Raw genomic sequence first — 17879 nt, 5'->3', positions numbered from 1 at the left:
TACGTTCTTACTATAAACTCTGCTATTATTTTAGTTTTTATTATCCAATATTTTCAAACCCAAGTGCATTAGTTGAATATATATCACTGCCTTTGAGCATTATAAATACTTTATTCTTCAATAAAAATACACGTGTAATATCCTAAAGTCTCAAAAACTAAGTAGAAAGAGGCCATAATAATCACCATTTTTTAGTTTTATTTAGTAGCTAAAACTTATCAACGTTTTTGTTAGCTTTACTTGTTCTGATAGATCTCAGTAAGTACAAAGAAAAGAACCGATAATTTATCTCCCTTTACAAAGTAGAAGATTTCCCACTTAATAATATTTCTATAAATATTTAATAATATGTTCTCTTTCTTTTCGGGGGATGATCCTCAAGGAGGTTGAAAAAAGAAACACCTCCTTTATATTCTTCATTACGTTTAGGGTAACCATACCCTTCACTCAATGATTCTCTTGGACAAGGAGATATTACAGTAACAACAATATCACCAAGTGTTACAGTACGTACCTGGAACACTTCTATCACTTCCTTCTTTAATCCCTCTTCTCCCTCCAAATCCTGATTTGGCCCAATCCAAGGCCCACTTAGTCCAATTCCAACAACGGACTTGTCTTTGAATTCTTCACATAGTGACAAAACTTCGCGAGCTTCATCTGAAAAAGAAATTGAACAGGTAAAGTGTTTGTAAAGCACAAAGTGTTAATAACAAAATTTACATTTTTGTGCTAAAAAATTTACGACCCAAACAGTTGAAACACAACAACGAGAAGCATGCACAGTTACGACAGAAAGTGTTCGTACCCCTGCGTCCCGAATGTTTTATTTACTCAAAAGGTATCACGAGTAGGCTAATAGAAGTATAGTATATCATAAATATTATATTAACACACATTTAAATAATTTTTTATGTAAATTAAACAACAAATAAACTGTTTATAAACAAATAACCAAAAATATGAGGAGCAGAAAGTGTTCGTTCAGTTCAGAACGTATGAAAAAACTGATATTCCCGAAAACATTTTGTTTAGTTTGGCGAATAAACTACATTATAACATTCCAAAACTAGTCACTGGGTTCATGCTTATTGGAATTTATCCAGCAAAAAATGTACTTCCGGCAATTTAGCGTCGTCTCCGTCATTATCTGTTTGGTCATGTCGCGCGCGTAAGGCGTGCGACTCGTAATCCGAGGGTCGCGGGTTCGCGCCCGCGTCGCGCTAAACATGCTCGCCCTCCCAGCCGTCGGGGTGTATAATGTGACGGTCAATCCCATTATTCGTTGTTAAAGAGTAGCCCAAGAGTTGGCGGTGGGTGGTGATGACTAGCTGCCTTCCCTCTAGTCTTACACTGCTAAATTAGAAACGGCTAGCACAGATAGCCCTCGAGTAGCTTTGTGCGAAATTTCCAAACAAACAAACAAAACAAACAAAGTCATCATGGCGAACAGTGATTTAAAAAAACTGAATTATTGTAAAATGCAAGTCTCGTATGTCTCTTTCCGGTATTGCTACACAACTTAATGTGCCTAAATCTACTATTCAAAGCATAATTGCCAAGTTTAAGCTTACAGGATCAACTGCTAACCTCACTCGTTTCGGACGCCCCACCAAAATTCCATAGAAAACCAAGAGGAAGGTTCTCAGAGAAGTTAGTAGGAACCATCGTTTAACACGTAATGACATACAAAAACTGGTGAGGGAAACTGGGGTTGAAGTAAGCACCTCTACAGTTACGAACATGTTACTCTCTTCTGAGTTCAAAGCATGCCGCCCTCGTAGAACTCCATATTTAAAGCCTGTTCATTTAGAAGCACGACTGAGGTATGCAAGAAAGCATGTAGTGAAACCCTTTACCTATAGGAAGAGTATTTTTTGGTCAGACGAGACTAAAATCGAGCTTTTCGGCCATAATGATGTTCGCTATATTTTCTGTAAGAAGGGGGAACGAAATTTTCCAAAGAACACAGTCCCTACAGTTAAACATGGAGGTGTCTCGATCATGCTACGGGGCTCCTTCAGCTCTTCTGGTGTAGGCAGCCTTCACCGCGTCAACGGAATCATGAAAAAAGAAGAGTACGTTGATATATTAGGCATTTATATCAAAAACGATACTCGGAACTTGCGGCTTAGGTGTGGTTGAATCTTCTGGCACGACAACGACCCTAAGCGCACATCGAAATATGTGCAATCCTGGTTACGGAAAAACCATATAAGCGTTCTGGAGTGGACATCGTAGTCACCCGATCTCAACCCAATTGAAAATGTTTGGCATGAGTTGAAGACCAGGGTTCATCAGCGTCATCCGAAAAACTTGCAAGAGTTGGGGGCCTTTTGTAAAGAGGAATGGAAGAAAATACCAGTCGAGTACTGTCGAACGATCATGGAGGGCTATGAAGAGAGATTGCACCAAGTAATTCACCTGAAAGACTACACAACTGACCATTAAAGTAGATGTACGAACACTTTCTGCCCCTCCTATGTTTGGCTATTTGTTTATAAACAGTTTATTTGTCGTTTAATTTACATAAAAATATGTAGATGTGTGTTAGTATAATATTTATAATTGACCGTACTTTCATTATCCTAATCGTGATACTTTTTAAGTTATGAGGAAAAAAGTACTTACGACGCAGGGGTACGAACACTTTCTGTCGTAACTGTAAGTAAATGCTAACTCAAGAGTTTAAACAACAATAACGAGAAAATGTAAGTAGGTATTTTGAGCTATAAATTTCTTTTCTTTTATAGTAATAACCACGAAAGCCTTCTTTTTATTTGAATTGTGCCAAATACTTTTTTTCTTTATCCTATGATATCACAATAAATTTTAGTATTGAAATCAATTTAGTATTTAACTAGCTCAAACACTTGTTTTTTTATATTGTTGTCCTGTTTGTTTCTTGTTGAATTTCGCGCAAAGCTACACGCGGGCTATCTGTGCTAGCCGTCCCTAATTTAGCAGTGTAAGACTAGAGGGAAGGCAGCTAGTCATCACCACCCACCGCCAACTCTTGGGCTACTCTTTTACCAACGAATAGTGGGATTGACCGTAACATTATAACGCCCCCACGGCTGGGAGGGCGAGCATGTTTAGCGCGACGCTGGCGCGAACCCGCGACCCTCGGATTACGAGTCGCACGCCTTACGCGCTTGGCCATGCCAAAGACTAGAGGGAAGGCAGCTAGTCATTACCACCTACCGCCAACTCTTGGCATTCGAACCCGCGACCTTCGGATTACGAGTCGAGTGCCTTAACCACCTGGCCATGCCAGGCCTTTTTATCCTGTACGTGCTTTTAGAAAAGATGAAATAATAAATTGAAATTTTCATTTTGATAAAAGGGCACATTTTCTATACCATCTCACTCTTTGCACATTTGTTAATAGATTAAATGAGCAAATCAATTTGAGTATACTTTTTAACATCTAGATTAATTTGAAAATCGCTTTTATTGAAACCCATTTGAAAATTGTTTACTATCATCTCAATGACTGACTGAAAGAAGTGGTGGACAACCCATTGTACAGTTCTGGGATAAAAAGTAATTGGCTTAGCGTCCCCAGACTATTAATTCGACCGATTCTTGCTATGTGTGTCGTCGCTGTAAATAAACAACAAAGAAACCATAAGTGTTATAGGAGTGACATTTAAATCCTGCTATTCAACTAGATAATTAATTTTCAGAGAGCACTATTAACTATACATCTTTCCTTTAGCCTATAAGCTCAAAATTGCGAACGGCTATGCGCAAATAACATTTATGTAGCTATGTGCGAAAGAATTAAAATAGAGAGAAATACAGTTTATCAGAAGATTGGGATCCAAATACTGGACTCGGAAAATGCAAGCTAACCAAGACAGCAAATACTGAAACAATTTAATCTGCCTATATTATCATATAACAAACATCTTTCTCAAATACGGTTTGAGAAGCGACTGGGATTTCAAGACAGTTAATATACACTAATATGCAACCAGTATTATATGCAAAAAGAAAAATCTACATAATATAGACTTAAAATTGGAATGGCTTTTTAGAAGTAGTTACCACACTTTAATTGTTGAAAACAGTTTATATATTCACACTGACAAGTCAAATAGATACCGAACTTAGCCTAAAGTATATTTTATAATAACCATTTTTCATTACCAGCATTTTCTCTACCACAGTTAAGGAGAGAACGTGTTTTTATGCCATAATCTTCTTCTGCTCGTTGAAACCCTTTCGTTACTAGTTCGAGAACCTTTCTGTAGGTTACCCTTTCAGTACCGGAGATATCATCGCTGGTATTCATGTTGGCCAAGTTTGCAGGTCGATAATGGACTTCACTGTATACCACACCTTCGCTGGCCTGTTGTTCAGCCATCTCGTAAGCTATACGTTCAATAGCTGTGCAGTTTCCTCTGAATGAAATCACATATCTCTTACACTTTATAAGTTATAATATGGAAAAAATAACATTCTGTCTACAAAATGGGACTTTTTTTCATAAGAAATCGTATCAATAAGTTGATTTTGTTTTTTTTTAAATTAAGTCGTAAAATTTGAAAAACAAAGAATAAACGAAATCATATTTTGGTTGAATCAAAATTGTTTTGAATTTCGCGCAAAGCTACACGAGGGATATCTGCGCTAGCCGTTCCTAATTTTGTAGTGTAAGACTAGAGGGAAGGCGGCTAGTCATCACCACCAACTCTTGGGCTACTATTTTACCAGCGAATTGACTGTACCTTTGTAACGTCCCCTTGGGTGAAAGGCAAGCATGTTTAGTGTGACGGGGATTCGAATCCGCTACCCTTGGATTACGAGCCTAGTACCTTAACCACATAGCCATGTCGGGCAATCAGATTGATGAAACACACTGAATTAAGAGATGTTATTGTATCTTGCAGAACAAGACTGCTCACTCCTTTAGGAAATAAACACTAAGCGGTACGTTATAAAAATATCAATCGACTAGCTTTTTCATTTTGATTGGATTATTTGATAATTCTTAAGACGAAGCTTTGTAATATAGCTGGAACAGGTTTTAATTTAAGTTTAATTATTTCAACTCTTTTCAAATTTATTGGAGATTTATTTATCATTTTGTTAGCGCAGATTTTTATTTTTGTTGATTAGCATTTCAGTTAAAATGCATTTTCTAAAACTCTGCGTAAAATATGGAATTTCAGTAATTTTACATAGACAAAAAACAACTTCATATTGGCAATAGAAAGTTTAACGTACTAGCATGATAAAACACATCAATTCATGTTTTTTTATTTGGATTACTTACGAAGGCATGGACTTCTCATAACATGTAGTCACCGAAATTTGGCTTCAATGTGTGTGTGTTTTCTTACAGAAAAGCACATCGGACTATTTGTTGAGTAAACCGAGGGGAATCGAAGCCCTGAATTTAGCGTTGTAAATCCTTAGTTACCGCTGTAGGGTCGCGGGTTCGATTACCCGTTCTACAAAACATGCTCGTCCTTTCAGCCGTGTTGACGTCATAATGTGACAGTCAATGCAACTATTCTTTGGTAAAAGAGTAGCCTAAGAGTTGGCGGTGGGTGGTGATAACCAGCTGCCTTCCCTCTAGTCTTACATTGCAAAAATAGGGACGGCTAGCGCAGATAGCCCTTGTGTATCTTTGCGCGAAATTCAAAACAAACCAAACCAGATTTACTTCTGTACCAGTTAAACAAAATTAAGGTAGAAGATAAATTAAATGATAAGGAAGCTAATTGGCCAGAATTTCAATTAATCAAATGTTACCGACGGAAGTACTTGAATACGAATTGGATGTAGATGCATATTGTCATATAATCTCTGAGTGTCTCATACCTGCAGCCAACAGTACAATAGGGAGCGAAAAACTCCACATCAACCCACATATGGCAACCACATCAGGACATACAAAACCGAAATCCGATACTAAAAACACAATTTAATATTATAAGAAATAAAATAAGAAATCAAATTCGACAACAAAAACAAGACAGTTGGGACACCACCTGCTCACAACTAAATCATAAAACAGATTCAAAACAATTCTGGACACACATGTAAAGATATACCAACACAGGAAACACAAACAAAGAGTACCCATCACTAGAATCACATGGCAAAACAACTTACACTAATCTACAAAACTCAAAGATATTTTGATCTGGGAAAATGTTCAAAACACACAATGAACCAGGCATGAACAAATACTTCTATAATGAAGTTAATAAATTTATTGAACAGAACAAAACCGTATATGTACCAAAATTTCCAGTAAACACATTAATAAACCCAGATAAAACAATAGACTTGAGTACTCATCAATTGATAAAAGAAATAACAGTAACGAAAGTATCAATAGCCATCAAAAACACACAATTAAATTAACGGAAGCAATTACACACAGTTTTAACAAGCCATACACTGACATCGAGAAAGCATTCGACACGATCTGGCATCATGGATTACGATACCGTTTAACGAAAATAGATTTACCTCAGGGAACTATTCACTGGTTATTTAACTTTCTTGACAATAGAACGTGTAAAGTCGATGTTAATGGGGCCTACTCAGAGTATTTTCACCTGAGGCAGGTGTCCCACAAGGAGGGGTAGTTGCCCTACCTTATTTATCATGTATGTGAGTAATATGCCTCTGTCGGACCGAAATTTAGGTTTTGCATCATAATTTGCTGATGATATAGCAGTCTGGAAAAGTGTTCCCACTCCTTCAATAGCAATCCTCCAACCAATCCTGAATAATTTAGAAGATTACTGTCAGAAATATAGAAAAAAATAAATATTCCGAGAAACCAAGTAATACTGTTCACCAGAATAAATAAACTGAAAAAAGATTCACCGAAGTTATACATGAACGGATCACTTTTACAGTACTGCTGCCTCGGCAAAAATTTTAGGATTAACTTACGATACCAAATTAACATAAATACAGCATATTAACAATATTTTGACTCCAATGTGGAAAAGAGCAAATTATGCAAGTAGCTTATCTGGTAAAAATCAAGGTACTTCTCATGATAATATAAAAAATATGTACAAAACATACATTAAACTTATTATAGAATACGCGTGTCCAGCCTGGAAACGAAGACAATTACACAAACTAGAAAATACAAAATTCAATCATAACCTCAGCATATAAAGTACCGCGCAGCACTTCATCCACATTTATGCACAAGTATGCAAACAGTATCTGATAGACTCTTGTATAATGCACTAAATTATTTCAATAAAAATGGGCAGAAAAATGATTTATTGTGTGATCTCGACAGATACTACGTACATGATAAACATAGTTCTAAGTACATCTCTCCTATGAATATATATTTAAGAAATAGAAATCAAGCTGGATATCAAGCACTGGACGTTTAGATTTAGTATAAAATACATAGTTTATAAATATCTTTATATGAAACGATTTAAAAAATAAATAAATAAAGAATTGTAGACAATATATGGACATGCCCTTTTTTCAGGGCCGGGTATTGTGGGTTACGCTGGCCCTCAAGCACTACAACATAGTAGTAGCTGAGAATGAAAGTTAGGGATGGAAGAAGAGGTCTTTTTGGACCTGACCCTCCTGGGTATAACAAGTTCCAACATACTCAAATACCCATAAAGAAGAAGCGAAGCGCTGTACGAGAGGGGCACTCAGCTTTAATACGAGGAAGTTTCTTTTTTATAATCTTTCTGTTCTTGTGTGTTACTCATAATTAGGAACTTTCTCAAACGGTTTTTTTCAAGGTGCTACCATCGATGTCAAAATTTCTTCTCAACCCTCAGTGAGAAGTAGATGAAATTGCTTTCAGAAATGCGAGTAATATTTGAAAAACAAACAAACAACTGATTCAGACTTGAAATTTGTAAAACTTACAGAAATTACAACTATACAAAAAAGTTTTTTCAGACTTGCAAAAATAAAGAGGGTTATATGAAGAGAAGAAATGGAAAATAAATCATCTTAAAATATGATTTAGTATATTCTCAGTATGAAATGCCAATTATGATGGCAGAGACAACAGAGAAAAACACTCCAGAAAACTGAAGATGTCAAATTAGGCCTTACAATAAGAATAAGAAGAAAAACACAATGTATAGCTTCTGCTACCTCTAATAAAATCAACTTATCCAACCAGGAATGAAAATATCATACTGATTAAGATTCTAGTGGAAAATCCAAGATTCTAAAGACTTATAAAGAAGTTTAATGATTATTTAGATTACAAGCTATAAAATCTAAACGCGTTTAATAAAGTTAATTGTAAAAAAAATCCAAAATCAAGTGATCGTTACGACAAATTACATTACCAATATCACAAAAGAACAAAATTATTCCCACTGACCAAACAACTGACTTTAATAATAATGAAAACGGATTTCCAGTAAAACGAAAAGAACACCCTTTATTTGTCCCCTAATGGCACAGCGTTATATCTGCGGGCTTATACTGCTAAAAATTGGGTTTTGATACCTATGTTGGGCATAGCACAGATAGCCCTTTGTGTAGCTTTGTGCTTAATAACAAACAAAATAATACTGGTTTAAGGAGAGTTCTCCTCTACCAAAATCGCATGTAACATTCAAATAGGTTTCGCATGGCCAGGTGGTTAAGGCACTTGACTCGCAATCCGAGGGTCACGTGTTCGAATCCCCGTCACAACAAATATGCTCGCCCTTTCAGCCGTGGGGGCATTATAATGTGACTGTCAAATTTCACTATTCGTTGGTAAAGAGTAGTTCAAACGTTGACGGTGAGTTGTGATGACCAGCTGCCTTCCCTCTACTCTTCCAATGCTAAATTAGGGACGGCTAGCGCAGATAGCCCTAGTGTAACTTTGCGCGAAATTAAAAACCAAACAAACATCCAAGTAAAAATTAATAAAACTTATCCAAAAGTGAAACTAACTAAGAATAAAATGGCTGCTAAACATAGTACAAATTACTGTTACTTCGAAAGGTGGTTTAATTCTTTGTTTTCATTTCAGATATTCGTGAAATCAATGGAGGCAAAAGGAAGAGTGTAAGACTAAGCATTTTCCAGGGATAATTACAGTTTGGTTTATTCCGAATAAACGCACAAAGCTATCCAGGAACTGTATGCACTAACCAAACTTAAACTAATATATTAGACAAGTGTTTCTCATCGGCGGTGCAGAAGGTAGTAGCTTGGGAAGGCTGTAGAAGATTCAAGAAAATATAGTATTACTACTCTGTATAGGTAACTTACTTTCGTTAAAAGTTTTATATGTTTGGTTTTTAGTTTCGCGCAAAGCTACACGAGGGCTATCTGTGCTAGCCGTCCCTTATTTAGCACTGTAAGACTAGAAGGAAGGCAGCTGTTCATCACTACCCACTGCCAACTCTTAAACTAATCTTTTACCAACGAATATTGGGATTGATAGTAACATTATAACTCCCACACGGCTGAAAAGGCGAGCATGTTTGGTGCGACAGTGATTCAAACTCTCGAGATTGCGAATCGAGCGGTTTAACCGCCGGGCCTAAAAGTTGTGTTACCGAATCTTAAAAAAATTGACTATAAAATAAATTTTATGACACTAATGTGCCAAATAGGGAGCAAGAACTACATAAGAGAAAAGTACAATAATTTTAGTAATCGACGATGAATGTATAACTAAGTTTGTCCTACACTTATACTAATGAAATTATTCCATTGTGAGATCGTAATCCGAGGGTCGCGGGTTCGCATCCCCGTCGCGCCAAACATGCTCGCCCTTTTAGCCGTGGGGTGTATAATGTGACGGTCAATCCCATTATTCGTTGTTAAAGAGTAGCCCAAGAGTTGGCGGTGGGTGGTGATGACTAGCTGCCTTCCCTCTAGTCTTACACTGCAAAATTAGGGACGGCTAGCACAGATAGCCCTCGAGTAGCTTTGTGCGAAATTCAAAAACAAACAAACCATTGTGAAAATTTTCTTTGTGACAGAAGGTTTCTATTTCCCTTGCTCGCGTGTGTATTTTTGTTTCCAAGAACATATCTCGAAAACTAATAGGCCGATGTACATGGACATTTTATGTGTTCATATTGTTGTGTTTATGTATTGGGTTGGTGTGTGTGTAGTGTTCAATTTTGTGCAATATTTTCGTTTATAGTATTAAGTTAATGTGATATTGCTTCATCTCTGGGTCGTTATGTATTTTGAATGTATTCTGAAGGTAGGAACAAGTCACCTAATGAGAGACTTTAAATAAATTTATAATTTAGCTAGTTTATAATAAAAGTGTTAATTAGGGTATTTACGTGTATGTTTAATGTTCGTCATAAATTAGAAAATAAACGTGTCGTGATATATGAAACTATCTGTTAGATGTAGGACCGCACACCAAACTACGAAAAGTATTTACCGAATTAAACTCCTGCACGTGATATATGAACGGACTTGGCAATCGAAAGGGTTGTTGGAATAGACTGTGAATGTTCAGTATAATTCGTTTAGCAAACAAACACCCTCTGTTGTTAAGCAGGTGTTAGATCCTAATAATATTGAATCACGTGTTGTCTTCACACCAATTAGAATATTACAATTGTTCACATACATTTACATCATGAATCAATTGAAGTATTTACAATGATACAGAAATAGTTACTACATATTAGGTTCTTTAATACTTTATACAGTTAAAATAATTTGTTTGAGAAACAAGAGCTGCGTGAGTCATTTGTGTCATCCAAAGTTCTCTCTGCTACGCTTTAGTAATATAAGTTCTTTGGTCTTACGTGATAAACTATTAATGATAAACCTATTTACTCACTTGATCATTGGCAAGTACCAGGTCATTGGTTTTAAGTAGTTAGTCAGGGTAGTTGGTTCCTTGGTTACACATTTTTCCTTGAGCTCATCCAGCGTTTTGAAAGGCAGTTTATGGCTGTTGTGCCTGGAATATTTATGAATAGGTTTCTGTGGAAAGGTTTTATACTTTTACAACCAAAATTATGAATTAGTTAGTATGATTCAGCGATAAGACAAATAATAAAATTCTCATCTATGTACTTTTCTTGACACAAAGATTGAATATCAGTAGTTTCATTAATATTCTGTCATTCATCTTTCACAAGATCTACTGACCTTTTCAACCTGAAAAGTATCTTATGCGACACATGAGCAAAGGGTCAGATCAGAGACCACTGAAGTTCAAAGAGTAGCTATCCATAATTTAGAACTGCTGATCAGAAGGAAACACATTGGTCAGCATAACCTGCTGCACATGTTCTTACTCTTAACTGAATATCGAATATTCTGTCACATTATGTTTGTTTATTTGAAGTTAAGCACAAAGCAACACAAGTAGCCCACCATGGGTATCGAAACTCGGATTCCTTTTTGTCGAATTTTATGAAAATTATATTATTATAGAGTTTAGTTTGGATTGGACTAATATTATTTTGATTAAAACCCTATTGTTTTGGAATTTAAAATTTGTTGGAAAAACTTTTTTTCTCTTAAAATATCTTAAACGTCTATTAATCAAAAATCTATTTTGCTTTGAGTAGCAAATATTGTTTTCTAATAGTACTCCGCTGGGACAGCGGTAAGACTCGGGATTTATAAAGCTGAACCCAGGGGCTGGATTTCCCTCGGTGGACACAGCAAATAGCCCGATGAGGCTTTGCTATAAGAAATACACACGTTTTATAATACAAAAATAATATTAAATTACATTTTAAGATAAAGAAAACTTCCCATCTTGTTTACATCTCCCCGGTACAAATTCATTTTGTATAATATTAATTACGAATTAAAATAATATCCGGTTTGTTTGTTTGTTTATTTGTTTTTGAATTTCGCACAAAGCTACTCGAGGCTATCTGTGCTAGCCGTCCCTAATTTAGCAGTGTAAGACTAGAGGGAAGGCAGCTAGTCATCACCATCCACCGCCAACTCTTGGGCTACTCTTTTACCAACGAATAGTGGGATTGACCGTCACATTATAACGCCCCCACGGCTGAAAGGGCGAGCATGTTTGGCGCGACTGGGATGTGAACCCGCGACCCTCGGATTACGAGTCGCACGCCTTAACACGCTTGGCCATGCTGGGCCGTATCCGGTTGGAATTAGAGTAATTTGAGGTTTATCTTGGCATGAGAGGAACACATTTTTATGGAGATTTAAGCGTCGCTAAACTAGAAGCGCTTGCAGTTTTCGAAAATGTAAGTTTAATCATATGTCCTTGTCATTCAGTTTTAATATAGCTTTAAACCACACATAGTTTTTCAATACATCCATAAATTTGCTAATGTTCTTGTGGGACCCCTCCTCTACGCACACACAGTTAGACTAGTAAGTGGTGACTGACTAAACCAGAGGCCTGGCATGGCCAGGTGGTTAGGGCATTCGACTCATAATCCGAGGGTCGCGGGTTCGAATCCACGTCACACTAAACATGCTTGCCTTTCACCCAAGGGGATGTTATAAAGGAACGGTCAATTCCACTATTCGTTGGTAGGAGAGTAGCCCAAGAGTCGACGGTGGGAAGTGACAACCAGCTGCCTTCCCTCTAGTCTTATGCTCTAAAATTAGGGACGGCTAGCGTAGATAGCCCTTGTGTAGCTTTGCGCGAAATTAAAAAAAATACCCAACAAAACCAGACAAATATCACTATTTAAACAATGGCTAGCATTTTAAGGCTGTAGCCCATTTTATTTTCAAAACACAAACAGAAAACTAATGATGTTTTTAAAGTAAATGAATAAAATATGTACTTACTGAGCCATTTCCCATATTGTTGATGCATGTGGTGAGCATTCTAAATGTATGTGAAGTTGAATCTAAAAGAAAAAAATGAATATATATAATATATATATATAAACTATCTTATACACACCAAATATTACATATCTAATATATATATATATATATGTTAATATCTGTCTTTTTGTAACGGTATGTTCCAACAAATGTTTTTTTATTTTATCTGATCTAATACCATTGTTAGCCTATGACTATGTACTGGAAGTGTAAAGCGAAATGCCTGGAAAGGAAAACTGAAAACAGTACTGGTTAATCATGTTTTACATATGCATCCCTTAGCAGCAGAAGATGCATTTTTTTTTCTAGTTTAGGTTTTTCTTTAAGAATACTGTCGCTTCGTTTGTGATGCGGGCTTCAAACCATCATGTTATTGGACTAATGTTCCTGTCCATATAAGATTTAAAAGACTTGCTCACACTTCTCATAAGAAAGTTAAGGAACGATTTTCACTCCGATTACCACAGATTTTTTTTTTTTTTCTGAATCTGGTTTTAAAAGCAAATGAGTACAAATACTCGTTACTTTAAAACTATAGAAATTTAAAGTCAGTTACTTGTACATTGTTGATGCACAAAACAATGAATTATATTGGAAATTCTTTACTCAGTCACTCATATGGATATAAAAAAGGAAAAACAAACGACTCTTATTATTTTGTTGTTTTAAAAGTGATACTCTTAAGTTTCTTTTTTGTAAATAGAAATAGTTGTGAAATACCTCGATATGGCGAATTACATATTATGGACCTAAACAGAAATAGATCATTACTCGTTCACAAATAATATAGAATTAACATTATTTCTTCATTGAACTATAAAAAAAAGCAAACAAAATAGATAAGGACTTATAAATTATCAGACTTACCCTTGACTTAGGAAACATATTGGAAAGGCTTGTTTTATTCTGTGGTATTTGTCTTGGTTTGAACTTAGGTTCGTCAGGCAAGAAGTAAAAAGTAGGTAAAATATCTCCAGATAATCTTTATATGTGTATATACATGTATATATAAATCACGTGACTTGAAAGAGGGACTTTCTCAAATAAAATCTGTCTTTAGTTTCCCTTAGATACTTACCTCTCACTAAGCGAATTTTTATAATAATTTAACTGTTCTTATCTCAGCTGTGAAAGACACGATGAAGTGTATGTGTTCTGTTCATCTAATTGAACCACAAACTTAATGTTACATGTCTGTAAACATATTGCTGACCCACCGTGGGACATACTGATGAGTTTACTAAAACTATATTTGCGATATCAGATATCATGCGATGTATACAAGGTTTGGTTTGTTTTGAATTTTCGCTTAAATCTACACGAGTGCTATCTGCCTTACCCGTTCCTAATTTTGCAGTATAAGACTAGAGAGAAGGCAGCTAGTCATCGACACCCATTGCCAACTGTTGGGTTACTCCTTCACCAACGAATAATGGGATTGTCCATAACATTATAACGCCCCCAAGGCTGAAAGGGCGAACATGCTTGGTGTGACGGGGATTCGAACCCGTGACCCTCAGACTACGAATTGAGTGCCTTAACCACCTGGTCAAGCCGGATCTTGTACGCAATAACGTTCGAAACATGACTAACCATATCATGTTTCTCGTTGCAAATTGTCTTTTGTTTATGAATCCTACAGATAAAGAAAGGTTGTAGTTCGAATAAAAGAATTAACAAACGAAGTATTTCACTGTACCTAACGTGTCGTCACCTAATGCGAGATATAATAATATTTTGCTGTAGCAATTCATGTTGTACGTTAAGTTTTTCTTTGTTTGCTGTCTTCTCCTGTGAGTTTGGTGATAGCAGGACCAAGCATGGTGCCAGTACAACTAAAATGCATCGAGAAAGTTGGACAGGAAAGTTTGAATAGTGATAAAAGAAGACAACACAGTATATGGCACTTAGTAAAAAATCATAATAAATGAAACAGTCAGATACAAGTCTTGATACTGCAAAAATTAATTCTGACACGTTTACCCTTCTGACATTTTCTTTTGTCAGGAATACTGGCAAACATAAAAATGTCAAAAGTTACTTGTTAAAAAAACTAGCCTAATTTCACATAGAAGAGCGAACAACGTTTCGACCTTATATGTAAAATATTTTCTCAACCCAAACGAGCCGTTTTTGCATATATATTTCTCTACAAGTGGGTTTTCTCGACATCACTGATTAGCCTAATCTCAATACCAGTTCAAGTTCCTGATCTCCCTGTGTTTAAGGGAATTTTTGGTTCTGGGGCTACGTAGGCTCTGTTCCGAAGGATAAATGTGAAACTATTTAGTGTTTACAGTGGTGGTCTTTATTTTTGAAGTGTTCGAAGAAATACGATAAACCCATTCTTTTGCACATTTTTATCTTTTTTTGCACCAAATACGGGATTTTTATTCAAAAACGAAATAAAGATACTAGAAGTGAAAAGTTTACCCATTTTATCTCCTTTTTGTTACACAAATATAGCAGTGTGAAAAGGTTTGGGGCCACCTCATTGTTAATCAGTGATCAAATGTGGTTATAATTTAGTTACTTAAATCATATGTGGTTAATTTAAACACATGGCATAACTATTAAATGACTAGAAATTGTCTCGCGCCGTCCCAGTTGACGAAACAGTCTTTTAACGTTTAAAGCAAGTGTTACGTGTTTCCAAATTCAAGACGAACATATCAGTCGTATGTACTCCAGCTTACGCATTACAGTGATCACATTGTTGAAAGAAGAACGTACTCAAAGAGAAATAACAAGGGTATCGAAACTATTTGTATGTAAGGAACGATTTTCACTACGGTTTTCATAGATTTTTTTTTAAATCTAGGTTCTAAAGGCAACTGAGTAGAAGGCTTCATTTACTTTAATGAATCCTTGTATTCATTTGCCTTCTAGTAATGTCAATGGGCTATCTATTTTAGCATTGGTAAGTGATACTTGTGGACTGTTAAAAGCAGAACGTACTCAAAGAGAAATAGCCAACAATTTAATGTTTCTAATAAGAAAAACGGTCCAACAGGCCCAGAAAAACGATTCAGTTCAGAAAATCACGAAAGACAGCTGTATGTGATGAAAAGGTTTTGAGAAATAGCGTCATAAACGGTGTATAAAGTCGCCAATTGGCTAAAGACTTAGAAGAAATCGTTTGTTTGAAGGTCGGTTCCTGATAGGTTGATAAAATCTAGAGGTGTTGACATGAGAAAACTGCTTTCCTAGTCTAATAAGAACATAAAAGATATGAATTTGTAAAAAACATTCAACACTTGCGGGCTGTTGAGTTGCATAATGTGAAATCAAGAAATTGTTTTTATCAAGTTTTCGCGGCCCTGAAAGCGACTTTTGTTTATAATTGGATAACTAAACTAAGTTTTCCCAGAACGGCTGGTATGGGTATTAACACTTTTACCAAATGCTGTTCTCTGCTTTATTTTGGTAAAAGTGTTAATATCTATACCAGCCGTCCTGAGATACATTTTTGCTTCAAGTGAGTTTCTTGTCATAAAGAATAAACAAAGTTTTGCGTTCTTTTTACAAGATGGATACATATTTTCTTTCCTGTTCGCAGATCAAATCATCACCAGGAAAACATGAGGTCGACTCCGGAAATACCTGTAATCTTATGCGATCTTATCTGCGGAATATCAAGATGTTCAAACATGTGGACGTACAAATAAACTAAACTACCAAAAATATAAAACACAAAGCGATTTGCTTGAAGATAACCATTAAACGACTCCTCGCATTTTAAACCTATTACGATTCTCCGTTCGTTACGAAATAAGAACATATAGTACAGGCTAGTTTTATTTTTATAATAATGTAAAACGAAATAAGTCTAACACGTCAAGTGTGACTTGGCAGGTTAACATTCTTCCACACACGAACAATGTGCTCTGTTTATCAGATGACTGGTATTGTGTAGTTACATCCCCTACTAACCACTGTACTAGATCGACCTAAGAAACAATTCCTGAATACTTGTAATAAAAAATAAACTCAAATCATACTTCCGCTGATCAGAGTTCACATGTTGTAACAGTAGTCTTATCCTAGAAACAGCTTGAAGTAAAAGTGAAGGCACATTGAGCTCTACATTTATTTTATGCTAATTTGGAAAATTAATTTAGTATTGTTAATTACATGAACTAGTTGTACAGTGCAGCTAATGTTTTCAAATAAGTTATAATATTGTTTTTGAATTATCAGCAATATCACTGATGTATATATATCATATATTAATCAATGTTAAAACGTACGTCCTGTTATTTTTCGTATTGTCTTCCATTCTTTTTTTTTGGATTTTTGGCTCTTGTGGATTTTTTTTTCAGATATTTCATGTTTACCAGACATATTGAGGTACAGTTTTGAGATCATATATTAAAATCTAAGAAGCACAATTCATTATTTATATGTTTTACGCTTTGTTAAGTCAAAAAAATGTTTTTGTATGTAATAACTATCACATATAGAATATCTAACTTTTGTTAAATTAATTTACGTTGGTTGTCTAAGATGATACATGAAAACTATAATTAAAGGGATAAGGTTTTTAAAACTAAACTGTAAAGAACTACGAATAAGATTTAGATGTCTCATAAATATGAGAAATGGAGTGATAACACAGAGGTCTGACAAGTATAGTAAATTCCGAATGTTCGAACGTTCGTTAATATCTTTTTTACGATTAGTTTGTATTTTTGTGGTTCGACAAATGACTTGCTGTAAGAGTGAATAATGAAGAATCGTATTGATGCAGCCATGACAGTGACATGATTCTGTTAATATAGCGTAATCAAGTATGTACAAAAACAAGCATCTGTCAAAGGCATTGGCAGATTACACACCATAGCCATTTTTGTATTCAGTTAAAAATGAATACAATTATTCATAAATGTATTACTATTCAAACATAAAATAATTTAATTACTTCTAATCTGTAGAAAAATGTACTGTATATGAACGGAGAGGCAAGAAAAAAAACGAATAAATCTCTGAAATGTAGACAATTCTGATTTTCGAGAAACCTTGTAATGCATTTTTGGTTTTATTTAAAATTCAAACTTCGTTTTTATTATGTTTAGGGTGAAAGTCAACTAACACAC

At 35.4% G+C, this 17879-nt stretch overlaps 1 protein-coding gene and 1 long non-coding RNA gene across 4 annotated transcripts in view; one reads left to right on the top strand and one right to left on the bottom strand.

The window, feature by feature from the left end:
• Nucleotides 1–13858, bottom strand: part of LOC143245032 (adenosine deaminase-like) — a 16129-nt gene extending 2271 nt beyond the window's left edge. The window contains exons 1-5 of the mRNA XM_076490810.1: nt 13651–13858; nt 12742–12803; nt 10790–10912; nt 4156–4409; nt 515–660 (exon numbers count right to left, since the gene is read on the bottom strand). Coding sequence (XP_076346925.1) covers nt 515–660; nt 4156–4409; nt 10790–10912; nt 12742–12803; nt 13651–13668 — 603 coding nt within the window. The 5' untranslated portion in view covers nt 13669–13858. The remainder of the gene's footprint in view (nt 1–514; nt 661–4155; nt 4410–10789; nt 10913–12741; nt 12804–13650) is intronic.
• The window catches only part of LOC143245034 (uncharacterized), a 25235-nt gene extending 7356 nt beyond the window's left edge, over nt 1–17879 (top strand). Inside the window, exons 3-4 of one of the 3 annotated variants that reach the window (XR_013025439.1) lie at nt 383–680; nt 9002–10271. This is a non-coding gene — a long non-coding RNA (uncharacterized LOC143245034). Of the gene's footprint in view, nt 1–382; nt 681–9001; nt 10272–16342 lie in introns of those variants that run through there. The other 2 variants (XR_013025438.1, XR_013025440.1) reach the window with 2 other exon arrangements.

The sequence above is a fragment of the Tachypleus tridentatus genome, chromosome 2 (assembly GCF_004210375.1).
Source record: "Tachypleus tridentatus isolate NWPU-2018 chromosome 2, ASM421037v1, whole genome shotgun sequence".
NCBI classification, from domain to species: Eukaryota; Metazoa; Arthropoda; class Merostomata; order Xiphosura; family Limulidae; genus Tachypleus; species Tachypleus tridentatus.
This window is presented reverse-complemented; position numbering and strand designations above follow the sequence as displayed.